Source organism: Rhodnius prolixus, unplaced genomic scaffold (assembly GCF_049639745.1).
Source record: "Rhodnius prolixus isolate KJV_2025 unplaced genomic scaffold, Rpr scaffold_10, whole genome shotgun sequence".
Classification (NCBI taxonomy): Eukaryota; Metazoa; Arthropoda; class Insecta; order Hemiptera; family Reduviidae; genus Rhodnius; species Rhodnius prolixus.
The window spans coordinates 500,825-525,712 of NW_027411615.1; the positions used below are offsets into that span (position 1 = coordinate 500,825).

Below are 24,888 nucleotides of genomic sequence, written 5' to 3' on the forward strand. Positions count from 1 at the left end.
ATTATTATTGTGTTTTTTAATTAAAAGTTACATGTGTCCACATTAGACTTAAAAGAAGATAGCTAAACAGACGCTTTCAACAAACTTAAAAGAACGTTAGACGATAGATCTAATCGATAATTTGAAACGATTTCCATACTTCCACTTAAAAAGGTGTAACAGCAGAACGTCGTTTTAATGTTACCGTAGTAGAGCCCTAACCCCTTTTATCCTGACAAATTTTATCAAAAATCGAGCCAAGATTTACAGAGTTAATGAGTAATAATAATTTTTTGAAGGGGGGCCTCACATACATGGGGCTAACTCCTCACCCAGCAGATGTACAGCGTCGAAACCCCCCCCCCCAAAAGGCACATCTACAATAAAATCCAAATCGAATGACACCTCATTCATGAATATCGGTTCGCGCGTTTAGGCGCTACGCAGTTTACAAAAAAGGTAACAACAACAACAACAACAAGAAGAACAAGAACAATTTTCTGAAAAAGCCGTTTTTTGCTCATTTTCAGCAACTTTTTTCCTCAAAATCTGTTTGATCTATGTTGCAAAAAAATTACAGTTATAAAGGAGGATTTGCCTTACTTTATAAAGAAAATTTGGGAATTTTATCTTTTATAGAAAAAGAGAAAAAAAATTATCAAAGTTGGGTGTTTTTCAACGTTACGCTTTTTCGTGCACTTTTTGACGATCAACCCTTATACAACTGTCCTACCGGACAGTTTTAAAACTACCTCTTGACAACAAAAGATTAGAAAGTGTTTAGATCTATTTTAAAACCGGATGGAATAGAGCTGAAAGCCTTTCGGAAATAACTCAATAAACTGTTAATAATTTTTCAAAAAGAAATTTGCGATTTCCTCAAGAGGATCTCAAAGAATCTATTTCCAGCGTATACTAGCTCTAGTGCACTTGTATGAATCTTAATCTTAACAGAAAACTAAATTAGAACCACAAAAGTAAATGGTACCTTAAAAAAGATTAATTCTTTACTAAGTAATATATAATTAGTTTCTCAACTACAAACGGAACAAAGTAACAATGAAACAGAGAATGTTTAGGTGATAATTTATGAATTATGATTAAAAAAAATTACAAAAGATACAAAATACAAACTGTTGTTCGTACGTAAGTATACGTATACGTCTAACCATTACTGATTTCACGTTAAATGAGAGCGCTAGGCGTTTATTATTAGAACGCGCTTTATTCAATGAGGGGGTGATTTAGTCAGAAAAAAAAAACTAAAAAATAAAAAAAACTAAAAATTACTTTACCAAAAAGGAACTATGAGGCATGAAGCTTTTTTTTTTATTTTTTAGTTCGTGTTCGTGACTATTGCGCTCTCTCTCACTCACTGTAGTTAAAAATATTTGTCCGCATATAGACACAAAAAAAAGTGGTAATTTTTGTGGCTGTTGAAAAATTTTTCAATTGACATTCTTTTCGATCTAGTCGAATCATTCAACAAAGATATTTACCAATTATTTTCAAAAAAAATTGGAAGTACAACTGTTTTGGAAATTTAATCTAAAAAAAAATATATTGAACTAGGGAAACCAGTTTTTCGTGCTAAAATTCAGTATTCACTGAAATCCTATTTCCGGTTATTTGAATTTTTGACGTGAATACATCTTTAAATTTGCTATCATATGGAGGCATTCCAAAAAACCTAATGATAACAAAATAGGGGGATACAGTTTGGCATTATAGTTTTGAATCTATCGTCTACAACCAAAATTAAATTAGACCACTGGATAGCTAAAGGATCAAAGAATTTATTACGATAAGCGAGGACTGTGACGCATCGCGCGTGGTGGAGGGGGAAGCGCCGCCATTTTGAGAGATCATTTTGCTGCGTATCGAGATTTGCAATTAGTATAACTTTTGACTCGGAGGAGCTACGATGTTCGTTTAAGTTTTAATCGTCAGCTGTCGTCACAATCTATCGATTGTATATAGAAAACATTAGTGTAAAATAGTGACAGTGAATATAATAAGGTGTTAGAATAAAAAAAATATTATCCAATATACGAGGGTCGTTTGAAAAGTTCGTGCAAAGTCAGAGAGATAGCACTACTGGCGCGTATCGAGGTTATGTTTAGTTAGTAGCATCTCTTTGAAGAACACACACCAAGTTTCAGCCAGATCGGTCTATTTCTTTGTGTTTGGCATTCGTTTGAATCGAGGAAGTCGAGTGATTTTCTCACGCTTGACCAAAAACGAAATCGTGTGAAGTGTTGCAAGGACGGTTTGCAGCTGTTCCAGAAGAATCCGCATGACTTTAAGCGTCGTTTCGTCACTGTGAATGAAACATGGATACATCACTACACTCCTGAGACCAAAGAACAATCTAAACAATGGGTTACCAAGGGGGAATCTTCCTTCGGCCGGAAAGATTATGGCGACTGTCTTTTGGGATTCGCAAGGAATAATCCTCATCGACTATCTGGAAAAGGGTAAAACTATTACAGGTGCGATATTATTCATTGTTATTGGACCGTTTGAAAAACCGAGCTGCAAGAAAAACGCCCACGATTGGCCCACAAAAAAGTCCTTTTCCATCACGACAACGCACCAGCTCAAACCTCAGCAGTTGTGGTCGCAAAATTAATGGAAATAGGGTTCCAACTCGTTTCACATCCCCCCTATTCTCCAGACTTGGCTCCCTCGGACTACTATTTGTTCCCCAATATGAAGAAATGGCTGGCGGGAAAAAGATTTTATTCAAAGGAGGAGGTGATTGCAGAAACGAATGGCTATTTTTCAGACTTGGACAAATCCTATTATTCGGAAGGGATCAACAAACTAGAGCAGCGTTGGACGAAGTGTATAAGCCTAAAAGGAGACTATGTTGAAAAATAAAAAAGGTTTACCCCAAAAAATTAAGTAGTTTTTATTTTTGCACGGACTTTTCAAACGTCCCTCGTCCCTCGTATATAATATCGGCCTATACGCGTCGAAAAGCCAAAACCAAATACAGTGATCGTATACGGTTGGAAAGGGCTTCTCGGACCATATGACCGAGTCAAGCTGTGCCGGGAACGTAAAAGAATTAATGCGGCCGAGCGGATCAACGACGGTGTCCAGTACATCTGCAGCTGGGACCGGTTGAAATTATGCAAGTGGATGACGAAATCGCTTCTACATCGACAGCGGACTGTGTAGGCATAGATTGTGTTCGATCGTCGATTTGTTTCCTTGATTTCATCCTAAATACATAAATAAAAATATTTTATATAAAAAATTACGTTACGTAAACGTATTCACGTACAACACACGGCCGTGTCCATGACACAGCCACACGTTAATTTTTTACCAAAAAATTTTACTAAAATATCAGTAATTGTGGTTAGAAATTAATTGGAAAGACAAATTTGGTGGACTTAATAGGTTAATTTGGAAGTATGGTTGAACGCTATAGTTCTAGCTCGTTAAACAGTATTTTCTTCTCTCGGCGCATCAACTGCAAGGTTATTAGCGCCTCCACGCTCTTTCCTTTCCACTCGATCTAGAATGGCGCTTGCCCAAAGTACCCAGCATCCAAAACAACGCCTTTGGATGGTCAAAGGCGGAGGGAGCTAAGGAGGTATGGGTATGATGGTCTTGACTTACTCTCTTTACCATCGCATCCGACGACGGGGAGAAGTCAGCCTAACATTTCGCGCCATTCTTTAGCTAATAGCAGGGGATTGCTTGCGAAATCAGTTTACCTAAGGACTAACTAAATAAATACATTCATACCAGAAGATACATTCATACTAGAAAATACATTCTTATCAATAAATACATTTTTACCAATAAATACATTTATACCAGCAAGTACATTCATACCAATAATTACATTCTTACTAATACATACACGCTTTCTACATTCACTCTGGAGGAGTGTACTCGATATTCCACTCCTCGCTTAAGATATCCTAACCTAGCCTAACCTAGCTGAACTAAATTTTACTATACTTCGTTACTACTCTTCGTTAAACAGTAAATATTTTCGTAAAAAAGTGAACAATTTCATAATTCAAACTGATTAAAATTAATGAACTTTGAACTTATATTTAATTGCAAGAAAACTAGTACATTCCATAAAGTGACAGTGTAATAAACTTTCCATACATTACTGTATGCACCAGTAATACATTTTTATTTATTTATTTCATTTATTTACAGTTAACACAACCTTGACCGATCTTGAATTATGTATTTTTTTTTTTATTTATTTATTACAACGCAATATATCACTTATTTTTCTCTTTTATGAATTGTATGGAAAAGTTTTGCGGAAATAAAGTGATAACCATAATACCCGTTGAATTGTCCGGTAAAATTAGCAGTAACTTAGATGAACGGATATTTCCTTGGTGATGTAATGGAAGTTGAAAATTTTACACGATCTTAAAATACTTCCTGCCTTATCTAGTGAAATAATAGTAAAAGATCGCGAACAAGTGAAAATTTGCGAAATTAGAAAAAAAAAACACCACTTCCGGTAGGCGGTAAATTAGTCCCCCCCCCAAAAAAAAAGCTCTTGCAGCTTTTAAAGTGTTTTTATGCGATCTATTTCCGTTCTATGGACTTTTTTCAAAAAAATGCATTTCTGGGAGGAAATTTTTTGTCACAATCGCAATTTCTGGCCCGGTTATAAGAAGGAAAATTTTTTTTTAAGTTTAAGGGGGGGAAAAAAAGAACGGAAATTGCAATTAAAAGAGAGTTATGTGCGTTACTTTTAAAATCAAATTGTATAACTTAACAGGCTAGGAAAAAGAACATGAAATTGAGAGTCAATTAGTTCTTTTTATTTTTTTATAAGTACAAAAAAAAGAAGCTTTATCCCCACTTTAAAAGAAATAAAACATCACAGATATCCTACCTATATAAATAACCATTTTAGACTCGCATGAATAAGAAAAATATATATAGTTATACACAGTTCATATTCTAATGAGTTATTACCTTCTTTTTCGGAGCGAGCAAAGTTGGGGCTAAGTTTTTTACAAACTTAACGCCTGTATCTTAAGAAAATAAGAACTAGATTTTGAAATAAAATATACGTATGGTATTAATAATTAATTTTTTGTTGTATCCCCCACCGAGATGGAGGGGGAATGGAAAAGATAAAAAACCAGAAAAAGAAAATAATTAAATGAAATATAAGCAATTTTAGAAAAAGTGAAAAATGGCCAAAATTTTAATTTACTGAATTTTTCTTTTGTTTTCTTTCTTCAGTGCGAGCTTAAAGCTCTCCAAATTGTTCAAGAAAAAAATGATTTTGATTATAAGGACAGGTTGAATCAACTTCCGAAGATACATTTTTTAAACAAAGTTGAGCTTACATTCATTTAAAGTGTTTTAAACGCACGTACGTACAAAAAGAAAGGAAATACGTTCGTATAGAAATAGAAATAGAAAAGAAATATATTATTCTGGGACAATTGTCCCCTAAGAATAAATACAGGAACAAATAGAGGCCTTAACAGTTTGGCCTGTGATTATACAGAAATTAAATAAATAAATAAGTATTTACAAAAAAGTGAAAATAAAAATAACAGCAGAAATTAAGGAAATAAATTAAAACAATTAGAATTTCGGAGGAAGCTGGATAGAAAGGAGATAACTGAATAGACGGGATTTAAAGATAGATAGGGTAGGAGCATGGCGGACAGATGATGGCAAAGAGTCCCAGAGAGAGGTAGCACGTATAAGGAAGGATTTGTCGAAGGATGAGGTACGGTGAGAGGGAATATAGAGATCAGATGAGCGAGATCTAGTGTTACGGGAATGGATGGATGATTTAAACTTAAGGAGTTGAAAAATATAGGATGGCCTTTGAGACTGGAAGACTTGAAAAAGGAAAGAAGCCAAAAAATATTGGCGGCGATAGACAGGAAAAAGCCACTTCAACTCATTGTAGTAGCGCGAAATGCGAGAGTCTCTGGAAATGCTGAAAATAAATCTTATGAAGCAGTTCATGGAGGCGCTTGAGCTTAGCTTCAATATCACCAGAAAGACCGCCATACACTAAACAACCATAGTCGAAATGGGGGAATATAAGAGAGGAAACTAGGAGTTGCCGGGTCTTAATTGGAAAAAGGTGTCAGGGAACTATTAAACTGCTTAAGGATATGGATGGAACGACGAGAGATTTGGGAAACATGGTTTTTCCAGGATAGGATTTGATCGAAAGTGATACCAAGGTTTTTCACAGAGGAACAATATTTTATTGGGGTATTGTAAAGGAAAAGATTAGGAAGTGGAGCCAATGATTTAAGGAGTGGGTTGGAGCCAATATCATTCGTATATTCGTAATACGGAAGTCCAGGTTTGACGTAGCTTGGGGGGGGGGGGTATTTTTATTTCTTTGAGAATATTTCATTCACACGCAGTTAGAATTCTTACAAATTTTCTGCCCAAAACTTTGAACGAAGGGTTCTAGAAAAATGATGATGTAAGAGTTATATACGTAGAGTATATAAACAGGTACTTAGTTATTAGACTTCGATAATAAAAACCAGTAGTAAACGATAATTAGGAGGGAAATAGCTACATCTAGGCTCAGATTCCTGCCTTTATAGCCGTGACTTTAATGAATTCACGAAGACAAAATATTTAACGAAGATAGGTTTTTTCTAAGCTGGATTGCTTGCTACTTAATTGTAGAAGATCTCTCAGGAGGTAAGATAGGTGCGCAGCAATGCGCAAAGACATGCACTCGGATCAGAAGCGAAGTCCTGGTGGTTTTTCCCATGGGATGCTTTCCCTTCCGCCTGCAGCTCTACTACTACATCTTTTGAAAGGGTAAAGAAAAGTCATTTAGGGCTAATATGAGTTCATAGATGTTCATCCCACAAACCTTCGCTGGGCCAACCAATGCCCTTGTCGATTTAATGTTCCGCCAAAGGTAGCATCTAGTTCCTGTGTAGATTACGCCAGGGTGAAGAAAGAGGTAAAGTTTCTTAAATCCGGTCAGAAAGCACTGTAATTGCTAATTTGTTGGTTATGAGGCCTTTTCAGAGGGGACAGCACGAAAATGGACTTTTAGGGAACCCTAAACCTTGTAAAAATGAAGGGGATCCCCTAGTAGAACTACAAGAGAACCTCTCAATAAACCTCTTCTCTTCACAAGTTGATTATCCTAGAGCACCAGTGCGGATTATGCTAGAAAGAGATGGAAATTAGGTCCCCACAACACAATCTCAAAGTTGCGGTTTAAGATCTTTGGCACGTTACACTAGGGAAGATCATATCGCCGCCAAAATTGGCTACTAGGTAAAACTCTGGATCTCATTAAATAGGGGGACTTTCAACGAAATGGTACACTACAATTATCTTTGGCTACACTGGGGAACAGGACCCACTTCTTGTCGTAATAAATAGTATTAATAATTATTCAGTTAATATAAAAAAAATATATATTTAATCAGAGACCAAAAATTGTTTTTTAAAAATCTTTCTTTTAGAATGCTGCAAATGTTTTGCAGAGACCAAGATAACGCTGGATAACGGTCCAGCGCGTTCCACACAATAGACTACATAGCGTGCAATTAATAAAAGTTAGAAATATAGCACAGCTAATAAAAACTAACTGTCTAACAGTAAGATCTATAAAAAAAAATGCTAAATGAAAATTCGATTCAGCGAAGGTGGTGGCTTTTCCAGCGATAAAATTGCATTTCCACGTTTTTCTCTGCAAGAAATCAAAAACAAGAAAATTGACACGATTTTTTTTTTACTCTAAATCGTTATTTTTATGTCAACAGATATAAGGAAAAAACAGGAAATCCCACGCGATGTTCTTGATAATATGGAGCAATAATAGATTGCTAAAACAATGCAATATTATTAATTGCATATACGAGTATAATAATATGGATTGAATAAAATTATAAATGTCATTGCATACTAGTAAATGCTGCACTCATTTCCCTTTTTTTTTTTTTAAATTATATTGAACGAAATCATTGTATTCAAATTAGAAAAATTACCGGAAGTTAGAAAAAAAAAAAATATTACGGTTAATATCTAAAAATACGGTTAATAATAAGTGACATCATTTTGAGTAAGCAATGATAAATTTTCTTTATTTGTTATATTTATTAATACTTATTATTATTGCCAAAGAGAAATTATTATTTATAAGTTCTGTTTTTGTGCTCGTTAGTAAGTTTTTACTCAAGATCGTTAAACCAAAAGTGTCCACTTACTTTTTTTTTTATAACGATTTTCTTTAGTAGTTATTTCCGTTAAAAAAAGACGCAGTATAAGATGTTGAAAATTAGAATTTTCCTGTCACCATTAATCGTGAAAACTATAATAATAAAGCTTTTTTTAATCTGCAAAGTGATAAGCAGAAAATCACTAAGCTTTTTTTTGTAGCGATTTAAACGACGGATAGAAGAGACTAAGTAATGAAATTCATTCACAACTCTTCCTTTCAGTAATCCTTACTTACTTTATCCTAGAAATTTTACTAAAAAAAACTTTGATGAATGAAGTCAAAAAGTTTTAATTTCTAAATTATTTTAAAATTGAAACAGAAACTTATACTGAATGGCTGGGCGCCGGACGGTTAACTGATTTAGCAAGTAGGCAAGAACCGCAAAACTGAGGTGTATTGCGGTTCAGTCTACCCCTTAGATTTTATTTAATTCACTTATAAGTATCAGGGCCACAATTTAACTGTTTATTTATTTTTTTAATTTCTCCGGATTTTACGTTTTATTTTCCATTTTCACGAAAATAGCTTTAAAAAAAAAATCCGCATTAAATTTTCTAAAACGAAATAAACACTAAAAAGATCTGATAATTTTTTTTAAAAAATATTATTCAATGAAAAGAAAAATCAGTCGCTTATATGATGATGAAATTTTCTCCAGCTCTCATAAGAGTAAACTTGAAAGAAAATGCAAATATAAGAAAGGTTTTCTCGATTTTCTCCGGCAAATAATTAAAGAAAAGCTCTTTAATTTTTTTTTTATTTTGAGATTTTCAAAAATTTTCCAAATATTACCCGATAGTAATGAATATAATTCCAGCCGACACAGATTTCTGTTTTCTTTTCATTCTTCCCAGCTTCAGATATTCAGGTATCTTCAGAGTTTGTTTAATCACAGGCTTGTATTGGGAAATATGATTTCCACTTTGTCACCACGGTTGGTGACTCTAACATTTCTGGGACACCGTGATTCCTGGATTCGGTGAACTTAGGACACAATGTGTGTTGACTGTTGGTAATTCTAGAAGACAAGTAATTGTAATATCTAATATCAACAAGAGATTGTTGGCATTTAGACTTTTTTTTCAGATATTTATGGGCGAATCAATGTTTTGCATTATAGACAATTTGGAAGATAATAAACAGTTATTGATAACTTCTGATACTTTTTTTTTGATTAGTTGGGCTTACCTTCACAAGTAAACTGTCCATAATGTTTTCCACTTGACTTATCTCCGCAAACTACGCACTCAATGTTTTGATTTTTGTCCGTCTGTGAACCTCCACTTTGCGTGCTATTCGTGCCGGGCGTATCACCGCGTAAAGCTTGCGACACTAACGGATCATCTTGGCCAATATTGACAATGGTACCGGTCGGATCACGCCATGGTACCAAAGCGCGTGGATTGAATTCCGGGGCGACGTGATGGTACGGGGGAGCGGTTGCCGGTCCGCCCCCGCCGCACAACACGCCCCCGACACTCTGGTCCACGAGAATGTTGTTATCTAGGACACCGCCGCCTCCGCCGACTGTTGTTGTTGTTGTTGTTACTTGTCGTTGTTCACAATAATCTCCACCACCAACACGGAACGGAAGTAGTTCGTTCAATTCGCGCACACTATTTAGATTGTTGGCCGGCGAACGTGCCAACGACGTAAGATCTCCAAGACCGATATAGAAACACGCCTCCAATGTCAATTAGTTTTTTAAACTTTTAAATAAAAAATTAATTATTTATCATTTAATTAAACAACTTGGTAAGTTTTAATTCAATGCATACGTAAGATAAAAAAAATCACAAGTGTATTTGTGAAAAAAAAAGTTTACACTCACATTTACAAAAAAAAAAAGTCCTAAAACTTTGTGTAATTAATGTTAATTTAATTGTTGTTATTGTTATTGTTTGATAGGTAATAGAGAGTAGTGAAGAAGTTGAAAAGGCAAATCACATTTGACCCGAGCACGTCGAGGTCCGGGTGAACACTGGGCGCCCTGAACCCTGACCCCCTCCGTTACTCTGCTCCTTACAATGTTCGCCCCCTTGTTGGAACCTACCCCCACCATACGACCGTGTTGCTATGACGACCTCCTTCTCGACCTCCTCCTATTGGCTCGACCGACCCTTGCCCCCCCACACACGTACAAAGATGGCTTTTTGACGGACACTTTATTTCGCGGGTTTTCTGTATTATAGTTAGTGAAAAAATAAAAGGCGGTAGAATCTACTTTTAAAAATATATATATATATTTTTTGAATTTTTAATCCTTCAAATTAAATTGAAAAAACAAAAAAAAATTATTACTTTTATCCTGATAACCTCAAATTTATATTTACAAAAAGAATTAGACGGATATCTGTTACAGTTATGAAAAAATGAATTAAACTAAACGCTAGATTTCTGGCACTATTTACGTAATTCATCTATTCAGGATATTTTCACTCAAATATGTGGAATAACTACAACCAGAAAAGAGAGCATATCCTTTACGTAATGTGGGGGCCCACACTAAATTAAAACTCCGGCCAAATGTGGTTAGTTAGTTTGACGGGCCAATGGGGTAAGCCAAGCCCTATGACCTCCCCTCCCCCAAAAAATCCTCACACACACACACACACACACACACACACACACACAAACATTTCTATAATAAAGTATCATAACCATCAAATGCCACAATCATGGTCTTTGGTTGGCACTTGTCCGCGTGGTCAAAATATATATTTAAAGCAACTTGGTACTAAAAATAAGTATAAAGTTCCTGTAGAAGTTGTAATTGAATCTTAGATCTCTTCATAATGACGTACTATTTCCGCTTTCCTCACTGGACGGAATCAAAGTTTTTTAATTTCGTAAATATTCACACCTGACTCCCTTTCTTTTTATTTCCCAGTTCCTTTTTAATACTGCGCACTTCAGGACGTTTTATTCTCCTAAATAAGGATGTTCCATTCTTATTAAACGCCTTTGATGATCTTCCTCAGCTTCATGTAGCCGCCGAAAACACCATCTACTATGCCGAAATGGTTCTACAGCGTAAATGGCACTTAGTAACTTGGGCCTTCTTCAACACGATGCTGATGCCCTTTTTTTTTGGTGGGGTGCCGTTTAATTCTTCACTAGATTAACCAACTTGAAAATCTAGAGGGCATATTTCAATTTCCCCAATTTAAAAAAAAAAAAAGTATGAAAGTAGAGCTAAGAAACGCTACTGCCATGATTACAGAGCTACCACTGCCTCTTGAATTTGCTGCAGAATCACTTTGTGGAAATTGAGGCCAGAGGAACAGAACTCCGTTAAATCTCCTCTGAGAAAACCTGCATTATGCTAGCAAAAGATTCCTAATAGTATTTACTGGACTCCTGAAGACTTCATTCGCCTCTGTTCTGGTGTTCTTGAATGATACAAAGCCGATGTGAGCCTTTTTTTTTATCAGGAGCAGAGCTCTCTTGCGACCTAAGTGTACATCTAACTCTCTTATGGAAGCTCCGATTCCAGGGGGAGCAATAGGAATAAAACTGGATTCCCACGCGAATATACCGGTTTAGAAAAAGCTCCAGCCGGCTGTTTTCGTCTAAGGAGACACACTTAAAGCTCACAGTCCGGTGATGAATTGCGTTGTTTATAACGAGAGAACAGTGACTACTCAGAAAAAGACTTCAGGCACCAATGACATCAGTTGATGACGCGTTCTAAATTAAAATTAATAATAAAAATCTTGTTGTCAAAAAATATTTCGATCACAACGGAAGGAACTTACAATTTTCTTCTTTAAGAAAGAATTGGATTAAAACTCTTTACGGAAGTTTACCAAACTAAATCCATGGAGCGTTGACTCTTAAAATGTGTGACGAAATAGAAAAATTGATTTAGCCTATCGCGATGTTTCCAGCTTTTAATTGGTCGCTTGTCAATTGCTAATTTACTTTTGACGTCATTCTATTGTACTTCCAGTGAATTCAGTACTAGCAGTCACACCGCCTTCTTGATTTCTTAAACAAATATTTCAAACCTTCCACTCTACCCATAAAATAAAAACAGTTGAACAATTCAAAAAGATTCACTTTATTTAAGAATAATTTTTTGTAATTTTATTGATGCGATTTTCATAGAAAGTTGTTGTATTTTTGTGCAATTGCAACGCATTCTGTTCGATGATCAATAAAACTAATGTGAACTCTCAGACGATTATCTCTTTTGGTGATTTTTGGAGCAATCCTCAAGAACCTGCTCCTTTTGGCGCATCTCTAAAGTGCTACTTCAGAACAAAGTACAGTTCTATCATTTAAATAAAATCAAGTAGCTTTGACTTTATCCGTTATAGCACTAATGAGTTGGCAAGTGTAGTGCGATGCACGAAAAATAAGTGAAATCGAATTTTCTACGCGAAAATGGTTAATCTACCATTGAAGATCGATTAAAAGTCTGAAATCGGTCAGAGATCGATGCTTGCTACAGCGGATAAAATCAAAGATATTATCCAGCGCTGGCAACCTAACCAAATTTTTTAAAAAACCAGGTAACTATAAATGCAAAAATCGGATCCAATGATATTTATTACAGTTGGCCAGCTTGTAGTTAATCACTTTCATTTTTCTAAGGTTCCTTCAAGCAGATACCGTTTTCAAGAAGTCTCTTCACAACTTTCTGTCTGGCGCCTTCTTCACGTGAAGACTATTGTCATTTAGTAAGTATGCTTCCCTCCAGCAAATCTTTCCAGGTATTTTTCAAACCTCCAGACTCGTTCTCCAAATTCAACGTTTCTCACTCTGCTTAGAGATTCTCTCCCAATTACTCCAAACCAACCCAAGACTCTTTTCCTTAACCCATATTAAGGTAGTGTCCTTCATTCAATCCTTTAACTTCTTCATTACTGCTTCTCTCAAATCGGGAAACTCTTCAGCATTTCTTCAGTTGTCTGTAGAAAGAAGTTGGCGCCCAGTACTGGCAGTTTCTATCTTTGTCTTAGTTATGTATAACCGCTCCAGAGGACAGAACCAAGCATCCGTATAACTCTCTTACCGTTACCCAATTTCTATTTAATTTTTTTAATTTTATTTGGGGAGCCATCAACTTGAATAATGGAGTAAAAACCATTTCCTGCGAACAAATTAGTACTTTCAAGTCCTTTAAAGGCGAAATATATAGCTTAAAAACCTACTTCCGAATTCGACGATGGCGTAGTTAGGCGATAAGATAAGATTCTAGTAGGGCGGCCCAAGGCATACATCACTGCGACCACTTTGGATCTATTGTGGCTTCCACTACTCTACAGCTCGCCCTATAGACCCCGTGCGTTTAATCAGACTCCTAATTCTGGAGAGCGGCTCCTGGGTAAAGCTCGTCAGGCCTTGGTTTTTCCTGTAACATCCTTAGTCAGACAAGCCCCTCACACTGACACAACAAATGCAGTGCCGTTTCCTCCTCCTTCTCCTCCTCTTCCTGACAGAACCTACAAAGGCTATCCATCCGCCAGGCCCATGCGATGCGTCTGTTTACTGGCGCCTGCAGTGGCTGGCTAATAGGCCCTACAATTATCCTGGTAACGATCCACGGCCTTGACGAATTAATTCTGCATTCAGCCTTGGCGAATAGCCCGTAATGAACTTCTTCGCCTAGTTAGGTGATAGATGGAGTAACTATGAGTTAATTCATTCACCTGCCAGTAATTTATGACAGGTAAAACCGTCAATTAAGTCCAATAAAATTCAGAATTCGTAGAAAATGTTTATAGATAAGAAGGTACAATGAGAACAGCAATAATTATTTTTATGACCATCAAATATTAAGCAGAAAATTAGCAAAAAAGCAACAATTAAGCGCCTAATTTAGACCAATCTTTTTTTGAATTAAACAGTGCCATCAAGATAAATAGTATTCCAATAATTTGAACTAAACTTAAAGGCCAATTTCTTGCCAAACGGTGAAGTAGTGCAAGCGGCCAAGTTTGGAACCCCCTGAACTGTCACCCTAACCTATGGCACTGGGATAACCCTAACTTATTTAAAACAGCGTTTATTCATTTACAAGCCAACTTGGACACTTCCCAACACATACCACACCGTATGCCCTCCTGCTATTATGCACTCTAACTGACCTTTCTTCGAGCCCTAATTCAAATGTTACCTTGTTACAATTTTTAGCTTCTTTACTGTTTTTTTATTGGTTACAGACAAACTAATCTAGGTATGCGATAATAATGCAAGTGTATATATACTCCCTCTCTCTCACTTCCTCTCGCTTTCTCACGCATCACTTACACGCACAGATTCCTTACGGAACAAAATGTTGAAACGACTACTTGACAAACGCTCTAAACTTACTTTACTGAACAAAAAGAGACTCTACACTGCCCTGATAGCCCCAATATGGACATACGGAATTGAACTTTACGGTACTGCTAAACGATCCAACCTTAACCGTCTTCAAACAATCCAAAATCCTGAGAACCATCCTCAACGCTCCTTTCTATGTCTCCAACCATACTATCCATTCCGATTTAAACATACCATTTGTCTCTGACCTAGCCCAATCCCGCTACACAAAATTTCATTCCAAACAATCCTTCCATTTTAATCCCCTAATCCGTGACCTATCCTCAAGAACACTTCCTTCAAATCCTCATCGAAGACTAAAGCGGAGGTGGCCGCGCGATCATTTAAGTGCAGAACGGCGGCCTCCTAGGATGGCTGCTGTGTAAGATTGCCTTCTTGGCGAACTAGCGGCTCCCATCACTGGATGGTCGCCGTTCACATCGCTCATGCCAATTTGTATATATATTTATTTATATGTACATTATTCACACATCAATTTTGCTTGTTGTATCTATGTACAGTTGCAGAAATCAAGAAAAAAAAAAAAAAAAAAAAAAAATTCCTTACGGAAGTATTGAAAAAACACTTCTGAATCTAATTAATACCCTGATTTAAAATAAATTTAAATATATAAAAAGAAACAATAATAAATCCGATTCTCTAACAATTACGTACTTTATTAAAATTAGTACTTTCAGGTACTTACCCCCTCTTAGCCGCCTGATTGGCATACTTGGTCGCCTGAAACAAAATAAATTAATTAATGTTAACTTCTTTGCACTCACAGTTATTTATAATTTCACAAGTAGTAGTTTTTTAGTCATTTTTTTTACTTCCGGCTATAAAGCAATCGAACTCTGTTGGTTGAATTGGAAGTTTTCGCCGGTTTGGACATGTTTTTTTCCAGTTTTAACAAAGTTTCTGAATGAAATATTCACGTAATATCTTGTTGGAATAGGCAATTTTCTGCTTATTACGAAAGTGGCCATTTTTGTCACCTAACCATAACTTTTTTTCCTCCGAATTTCCAGAAATATTACGACATGTCGAAGATGCAATACCAGACAAGTTTCTTTTAGAATTTCAAATTAAGTGCAGCTGAGGCGGATCGAAAAAAAAAATGTAACGCAGTTTTTATGGATGCACCAGCGAAAGAACTGTGCAATTGTTGTTCCAGAAATTTTGCTGTAAAGATTTTGATCTGAAAGATAGCCAACTATCGACCTGCCATAATCGAATATGATGCTATTAGATGGACCATTGAGAAAGATGATCTATCTCGAACGGAGAAAAACTGACCTGGATGATTTAAAGATGAAGTTCAAGGTCTCTTGTGGTGAATCTGTTTTATATCCTTGATGAGGTTGATGATATTCTTTGTTGTTTTTTTCGAATGAGTGAACCAGGAAGTGAGCCTCAGAGATTACCTACACCCTCTCTCTCTCTCTCTCTACCGACAGAGGAAGGGTACAGAAAACCGGAAGAGGGGACCGACTACGTAAAGATTAAAAGAAAAGGAAGACAGAGGTTCCCTTAGTAAAGAACATTTCCATCAGAGAGAAAAAGGGCTCACTGAACTATTGTCTGTTAACACCAGAGGGCATGACATCTGCCAGCAAATAGTAGGAAATCCTGTCTGCAAGTTAAAAGTCAAAACCACCTTACACTTTCATCAATCAAAAATGGCCAAGTTCTTGTGCTTTCTCAATGGAGAGTGTAACTGAAAGTGTAACCTCTACTAACCGGTAAAAAATTCATTAAAATCGGATCAATACGAAGAAAGATAAGTTTAAAATTTGAACGATTTACAAAACCTTCTAAATTTACCTTCTATATCTCATTACCTGTTATCACTAAAACATTGCGATTTATACCAGTTATAGAGCACATTTTTCTCTACAATTGGGTAAAGAAATCATTGAATTCTAATCAATAGGAAGCGAGATATAAAGGTTTGAAATTTGAAGCTAATTGAAAACCTCCAAAATTTAACCTTCTATATCTCATTACCTGTTATTACTAAAACATTGCCATTTATTCCAGCTAAAGAGCTAACTTTTCTCTACAATTGGGTAAAGAAATCAATGAATTCTGATCAATAGGAAGAGTGGTACAGAGGTATTGAAGCGCAGGTACACTCTAGAAGGAAGTCTCTGCCTTCGTGGAGTGTGATCTTCCCAGAACATCTTGGTAAACGTAGAATGGTAAAGGAAGATGTAACATTTCTTGAGGAAAGAGTTGATAATTTAGGATGTCATACAAATTTATCGGCTGCCAGGTACCGACTGGGTAATAAATTTTAATTTATTACCTTAATTTCTGCTGTTTTATTATTTTATTTTTACTTTCATTTTCACTTATTATATTTTCACTTTTGTAAATACTTATTTATTTATTTAATTTCTGTATAATCACAGGCCAAACTATTAAGGCCTCTATTTGTTCCTGTATTTATTCTTAGGGGACAATTGTCCCAGAATAATAAATTTCTTTTCTATTTCTATTTCTAAATAACCAGGTTTTTTTTAAAATTATTTTGGAAGGAATATCCGCTCAATAGATGAATTTCGGAAGGGACATTTACTGTTCATGTAAAAGCACCTTTCAAGCTTTTAGTCTGGTGCCACTTTCGAAGGTTCTGAGGAGGTTAAAATATAACTTCATACTTAAATTGAGAAAAATCATATGACTGTTCTAATAAGCCAGATCTTTTTTAACAATAATTTAGAATGAATTTTAAAATAATTATTTTCTTAATAATAATGTTTGTTCTAAGAACACAATCTAAACTAGTTTTTTCCCTGTTAGTTCCAAATAAAACCTTATCTAATCGCGTTATGAGAGATCTAATTATTATTATCTTTCTAATAAATATGGTTGTCGATTTGGAAAAATAAATAAAAATCAATGAATTAAAAAACTATGCAAAAGATAGAATTGAACTAAAAGTAAAACTATAATAATTAATAAAAGAATACAAAACCAACAAATTCATAGAAGTAGATACAATAGAAGTAGATAGAAATAGAAGTTTTGAGATACAAAGAATCTTTTATAAACTGATGCGTGACAAAATAAATCTCAAAAACGGAAAGACGCTGTTTTGACATTTTGGGCTTCAAAAAATTTGACACCAAATTACAAAAAGGAGATCAAAAATTAAGAATTCAGTCAAAAATCAATCATCCTAGGAGTGCAATTTTACAAAATCGATAAAGACCAATTTTCTTTGATAGTGATTTGTAAAGCTTTATTAGAATCTTTTTTTTTTTATTGGAAAATTCATCAACTTATTCGTTTTTCTTTTCTTTTTAGATGAAATTTTTAAGCTTTAATCTAAAAAGCTTTTTTTAAGTATACTGTGTGGTCTTATCTTTTATAAGTATGTGTTCATATCGATGAAATTAGTTGCCAAAATTTCGAGTCTAAGGAAAACGATGAGAATTTTTTGCTTGCAATTATCTCGAAAACTCTTAACTTATAAACTTAGAACTTTATTAAATGCTAGTTTCAGTCATGATATATTTTTATTATGCCGAGCTTTCCGGACTAGGAACTAGGTCATCTTCAGGGCTGTCGAACATATTTTACAGTATGGTAACGACAATTATATTATAAAAAAAAATGAATGTGTATAATGTAACGAAATTTACAAAATTATTTACCTATATTTGTCAATATACTGTTATATACATCATTAGAGGGTTGGGGTGTCTTCTGTCTTGTCTGTACATGGACTGAGTGAGATCGGTCTGTGCGTGATACGTGTTTGGTTGTAAGGAAGTCAGTGTTGCCAATTGTCCAAGTATTTTGTAGTAAGTTGGCCGTATATGTTATTTAAATTGTTGGTGTCAGTTTTGAAATTTAGGCAGTTTTCTGTCTTAGATACATATCTGAAATTTCTATGATAATAGAAAAATAAGAACACGTTTTTATAAAACTGAGAAAGCTATAAACAGAAAATCAGTGTAACTACCAAAAATAATTTCTTGTTTTGTAAGACTTGCTGTAAGATCAAGTCCTTTATAAGCAATAAGTACAATTACAATTTCAGAGCTAGTTTTTTTGGTTTAAGTGAGAATAGACATTATTCTAATGGTGTACTTATTTTTTTTCAGAGATTACTTGCAAGAACACTCAGTACGAAGTCCCTAAAAAGAAATGAGTTTTAAGAAAAAGAAGGAAGGCAACTAAGGAGGCTCCAAAAAACAACACCCACTAATTCAGCTGACCCAGAATGTAAATAGCAACACAGCTGGCTCCGATTATCCCAAACCAGTTGATTCAGTTTCATTACCTAGATAATGGATAAATAGCCTACAAACTATGCAGACATAAAGGAATGTCTAAAGAGAATATTTGGCATGATGGTAAAAAACTAATAGGCCATTGTGTCTATTAATAAGACTGACCTTTTTTGACACCCTGGTAGTGGCTTACATGTCGTCTTGTAGCTTTTAAGATATTTGATACAGATCCAGTTCTACAGCTGGGGGACTGTTAAAGGATTGTATACCTCCTGAAACTGCGATCTAGTGACTCTCAACAATCTCTACTACGCGTGATAATTTAGATTAATCACTAACTTGGTAGCAACATTTCGTCACCTACTAGCTAAAATTATCTGCAGTACAATGCCAATTACTTTACTTGGTGTCCAGTTAAAATCGGTTTCTACGTCTCTCAATCTATTACTCCGTTTACCCCATTCACCCAACTGTGTCTATCGCTTTTACATGAACCGTTTTTCCAGGATTATTTTGAGTTTTTCCTTTTGGGAAAGGGGAGGGAAGCACAACTTTAAACACACAACTTCAGAACAAAATATAGAGCCATCGCCTGAATAATATCAAAAAAAGAATTGAAAGTTGAAAATGTGCTTAGATCCGCAGAAACATAAGTGAATCCAAATCTGAAGATGGATGCAAATCTGAAACCGATCAGGGATACAATCAAAGGATACAGTGTATGGCCGGTCTTGCTGGTGATTTCGAAGCTAAGCTCTCAAGCGCCTCATGAACTGCTTCATAAGATTTATTTTCAGCGTTTCCAGAGACTCCCGCATTTCGCCACTGCTACGATGAGTTGAAGTGGCTTTTTCCTGTCTATCGCCGCCAGTATTTTTGGATTCATTCCTTTTCCAAGTTATCCACAATCTCAAAGACCATCTTATATTTTACCCAACTCTTCAAGTTCAAATCCTCGATCCATTCTCGCAATACTAGATCTCGTTCCTTTGTTCTCTATATTCCCTCACACCATACTTCATTCCTTTTCCAAGTTATTCAATCTCAAAGAACATCTTATATTTTCAAACTCTTCAAGTTCAAATCCTCGATCCATTCTCGCTGTACTAGATCTCGTTCCGCCGATCACCGTACTTCATCTTTTGACAAATCTTTCCTAATACACGCTACCTCTTTCTGGAACTCCTTACCATCACCTGTCCGTTATGCTCCTACTCTTTCCATCTTTAAATCCCTTCTGTTCAATTATCTCCTTTCTACACAGCTTCCACCAGAATAATAATTGTTTTCTTTTATTTTATTAATTTTAATCTTTCATTTTTGTAAATACTTATTTTTATTTATAAATATTTAAAAGTTAGGCCAAAATAATAGGACCTCCAACTGTACATGTACTTATTCTTAGGGGACAATAGTCCCAGGATAATAAATTTCTTTACTACTTCTACTTCTACTGCGGACTTAACTATATTTATAAACTGATTGGATGCGAAATCGGCTATTACTCTCCATTCCTTCCGGTCTGGCGAGTGAGATCTTAGTTAATGTTTCCGTAATTACACATAAATGTAATTAATGATTTATGCTAAATTATTAATTTTAATAAATGACATAAATTTAAGATTTTTTTTATTTACATGTTAGATAAATGAAAAGAGTGTATTATCATCTTAACCGAGGATTGTTATCAGTTTAGACTAAATAAGCGTGGGGGTAATGGTTTGGGGGAAGCTGGTGAGAGAGAGAGAGAGAGCAGAAGGATGAAAAGAGAGGGAGACTACTAGAAGATTATAAATAAAAGAGAAGAAGATATAAGGTTATCTTCCAGAGGTTAGCTCCTTCCCATTTCTTTTTTGTTTATCTTCTGGACTTCTTTTATAGAGCCATTCTTCTTGGAGGCAGCCGTCTCGACAATGGGTTTGACCCCGCTGATAACATTCCACCACTACTGGGCTCTTCTTCTACCACTTGGTTACATTATTCCCTGTATACATCGGATTTCCTTCTTACTTTTTTCAAGACTTACTAAATCCATGTTGTTATTAAGTGACCCTCTGAATTTAGAGGGCCCCCTCTCTTACTACGTAACAAAAACGTTTTTGTGACCATGAACATTTTTCGATGCAGAGCATCCTCCGGAAGTATACTTTTTGAGGCCCTCTGAAGTTGAAAACGTTTTTTGAATTATGCCCTTATTTCGTTTCACTAACTTAGCAATCAAAATAGATCTCGTAGATGCAACTAGTATATCAAAGTTTACTGAAAATCGTAGAAGCTGCCTTCGATTAAAAAATCTAAAAAGCAGAAAATCGATTCCGTAGATTAGAACTCTTTGGGGTTTAACAAAACTCTTAATGTGGCGTCCACTGTTATAGCGCCTAATCGATACCCTCTGATTTTGATATCTACCAATGGATACAGGACAGACCAATATTTTGAATCTAGGGTCGTGAAAAATAGATATATCCGGTAAAAACACATAATAACGATTAAAAATAACAGAAATTTAGGGAAAAAAGAAAACGCCCTCTCATATGACGATTTTATATGTCGTTTTTTCAACAATTTGACCGGATATTAAAAATTTTTCATTTAAAAACGACTTAATTTTTTTCTTTATCAGTTTCAACAGTGACAGGATATGACGTAACCTTTACCTTTTTTTTGCACCCTCCCATAAAATATTTTCAATGTGATTTTTCTTTTAATCTACTGATGATTCATAGCCAACATATATTTGAAAAATTAATAATAATAAAGATTATTTAGATGGAACTGAGGATGTAAATTATGAAAGACATGAATGTACAATAATATTTAAGAAATTTTATGAAAGGGGCGGCCAGTCTTATACCGGACCGAGCTAGTTCACAATGAGTCAGTTTCAGTCGCCAATAGTTATGAACTACGTACATGCCACGGTCCTATGCCTGCATATGATGATGGTGGGGATTGGAAAAGATCCCATCTAACAGCCAATCATCTTCAACCGATGATAATGAATAGAATATTTTATAGACGACAACTGTTGGTCGTTCAATTAGGCTGTGTGACGTATAGCTTGGGAAGTTAATTGAAAGTAATGTATTTCAATAAATAGCAAATATTTATTGTTAGTGAGTTGGTCGGAGAGAGAGATATTTAGGAGGCTGTTAGGCAGAGTATGAGCGTCAATCTGTACATCAATACAATAAGCCAAAATAATAACCTGATAATACCTACATGCTTGCATGTACAACATAAATATACATATAAGTGATTTCACTAGATAAATTTTCGTTTCATTGATTTACTTTTAACTAACCACAAAATCATCATCAGTACTTTAAAAGCTATTCAAGCACAGCTTCTTTGAACTCTGAAGCAGAAGTTAAGCTGAGCAAGCAATGTCTAGCCCAAATTACGTGCGAGTTAACAGAAAAACAGACAAGCGGAAGTGCAACAGTTTAGTTCGACTTTAAAAAATAATTTCCTGCAACATCCTGTGATTTTGTTTTGAAGGTTGTTCTCATGGAACATTTTGAAGGGTTATTGTGACGTTGTTCTCTTAAACTGCATTTTTTTATTTTATTTTATTAATGATTAATTTTGATGGCAGTTGACATTTATCATATGTTTCAAGAAAAATTCCCTTTCCCGCCACTAATAAATGATACGTCACGCGTTTTATTTCCTTTATCGATTTTTTTTTTTTTTTTTAATGAAGATTTAGCGCAATGATAAATCTATTAAAGAAATATTTATTGCAAAATCATAAAAAAAATAAGCGATAAAATGTGAATATAGGAATAAATAGCATTAAATGCTAGATAAATCTTTAAAATGATAGCTTTTTTTTTTTATTATGCTGTAAATAGCGCATTTTTAATGATAAATGAGAAGATTATTAACAAACAAGAAAAAAACAAAAAGATCTTTATTATTAATAACAATGTAATGTTTTTATAAAGAGTCTGATTATATTTATTATTCACATTTTATGTGAAATATTATTTTTTATGCAACTATGAAGTAATGTGCTAATTATTCAATTGCAGGAAGCGGCTAAAGATTATTGTTAACCCCTAGGGGCAGAAAGCAGCTGTTACTCTATTCTCCCGCTTTAATTTAATTAACTTAACAGCTGATCTGGTTATAATTAAAAAAAAAAATAAAAAATATTTGTCTAAGAAAGAGATAGTAAAAACTTTGGCCATATTGGTTGCCTTTCTACAAGTAAAAACGCATCAAAAACTCAATCTGGATAGACCACGGAGCCCTGTTAGTGTCTACTAGGGCGCTGTATCTCTGTTCTTAGGCTTTAACCAAATATTTTGTGTAGTATCACAGAATTAGGAAATTCCAAAAGTTGGGTAAATGTGGCCCTGAAGGGTTATAGCTTCTGGTAGGATAAGAATAATAGAAGCTGCCCAAGCATCATGGTAGATAAGAAATCCAGAACCACCGCTCAATTGCATTCAGGGCATTGCATTCATTCACCGAGGATTCATTCTTACACTCTCTTCACGACGACACTCTACTCGTCATTCAGTTTAGGCCAATTCTTTTAGAAATAGTTTGTATTTAGTTTACCCCAGTTAGTTATTGTAATTTACACTCGTTCCTAAGTCAATCGCATCCAGACATTGCATTCACTCACTGAGGATTCATTCTTACACTCTCTTCATGACTTGACTCTCTTCGTCATTCAGTTTAGGCCAATTCTTTTAGAAATAGTTTATATTTAGTTTACCCCAGTTAGTTATTGTAATTTACGCTCGTTCCTAAGTCAATCGCATCCAGACATTGCATTCACTCACTGAGGATTCATTCTTACACTCTCTTCATGACTTGACTCTCTTCGTCATTCAGTTTAGATAATTCTTTTAGAAATAGTTTATATTTAGAGTATGTAAGGTCGCTCGGGACACCCAATCGCATCCAGACATTGCATTCATTCACCGAGGATTCATTCTTACACTCTCTTCACGACGACACTCTACTCGTCATTCAGTTTAGGCCAATTCTTTTAGAAATAGTTTGTATTTAGTTTACCCCAGTTAGTTATTGTAATTTACGCTCGTTCCTAAGTCAATCGCATCCAGACATTGCATTCACTCACTGAGGATTCATTCTTACACCTCTCTTCACGATCTTACTCTACTCGTCATTCAGTAGGAACCAGATTAAACCTGGTTCTGGCATCCTTACAGGACATAGTAGGAAAAGAGAACTTATCACAGAGTGGGGCTATTTAATCCCGATAGCTCTTCTTAAGTTCTGTCAGCAGTAGGTGGGAACGGCTTCGCAAAGCCTGTTGGATTGCGACCTTAACGCGAGATGGATAACGATGTGTCTAAAGCTGGAAAAGGAGATCATTTCTCGAAGACCAGAAAGGAAGTTCCTGGTTACTTTAAGAAAGGAGGGGGGAAACTACCTATCAGATTAATTAAGGGGCCTACATAGTCCCTTTGGCTGTAGTGTTCTGGAGAACAGGACCCGCTCCCTTAACTGTTAATGGTTTCAAATAATAATAACAAGTCTCAGAGGGAAGAGATTGGTTAAATGGTTAGCGTGCTGGATTCCAAAGCGGAGATTTCAGCTACTGGGGTTCGAATTCAGCTACTGATCCTTAGATTTTCTCTTTCATGGAATTTCCAGTGATGGACAGAGTACAACGAGAGAACCATGTCCAGCGGTGCACTGGAGAAAGCTCGGGCGCTAATGTCCTCAGTTGTTGAGCCCTTAAAAAAATTTACAGTAAGAGCAGGTGCCGGACTACACCAGATAGAGGTGTGGGTTGATTTGAGGACTTCATGGATTTACTACAGTACCATGAAGACAGACGTATTCGACGAAGAAATACAACTGGAACTCTATCCTCCTTGTGGTCCTTAAGAGATAAAGGAAGTTAAATTTTTTCGTGAGGCCAGAGAGGAATACGGATACTCCTTCTCTTTTTACTTAGACTTTGAATAATATCGTGACCGCCCTTGGTATCTAGGAGATGCCACACAATATATTAAAAGGCAAGGTGGTTGAAGTAGAAGAAGTAGCAAAACCAGAGCGTAGTTGGACGGGATAGATGGGATGGATGAGAAAATTTTTTGAGAATGAGAAAATGGTTTGAGGATA

General features: G+C 35.4%; 1 protein-coding gene across 2 annotated transcripts in view; it reads right to left on the reverse strand.

The window, feature by feature from the left end:
* The window catches only part of svp (COUP transcription factor 2), a 282,909-nt gene that overhangs the window by 209,989 nt on the left and 48,032 nt on the right, over nucleotides 1-24,888 (reverse strand). For both annotated transcript variants that reach the window (XM_074133569.1, XM_074133568.1), the window contains exon 2: nucleotides 15,234-15,268. In XM_074133569.1, the coding sequence (XP_073989670.1) occupies nucleotides 15,234-15,258 (25 nt within the window). In that variant the 5' untranslated portion in view covers nucleotides 15,259-15,268. The remainder of the gene's footprint in view (nucleotides 1-15,233; nucleotides 15,269-24,888) is intronic.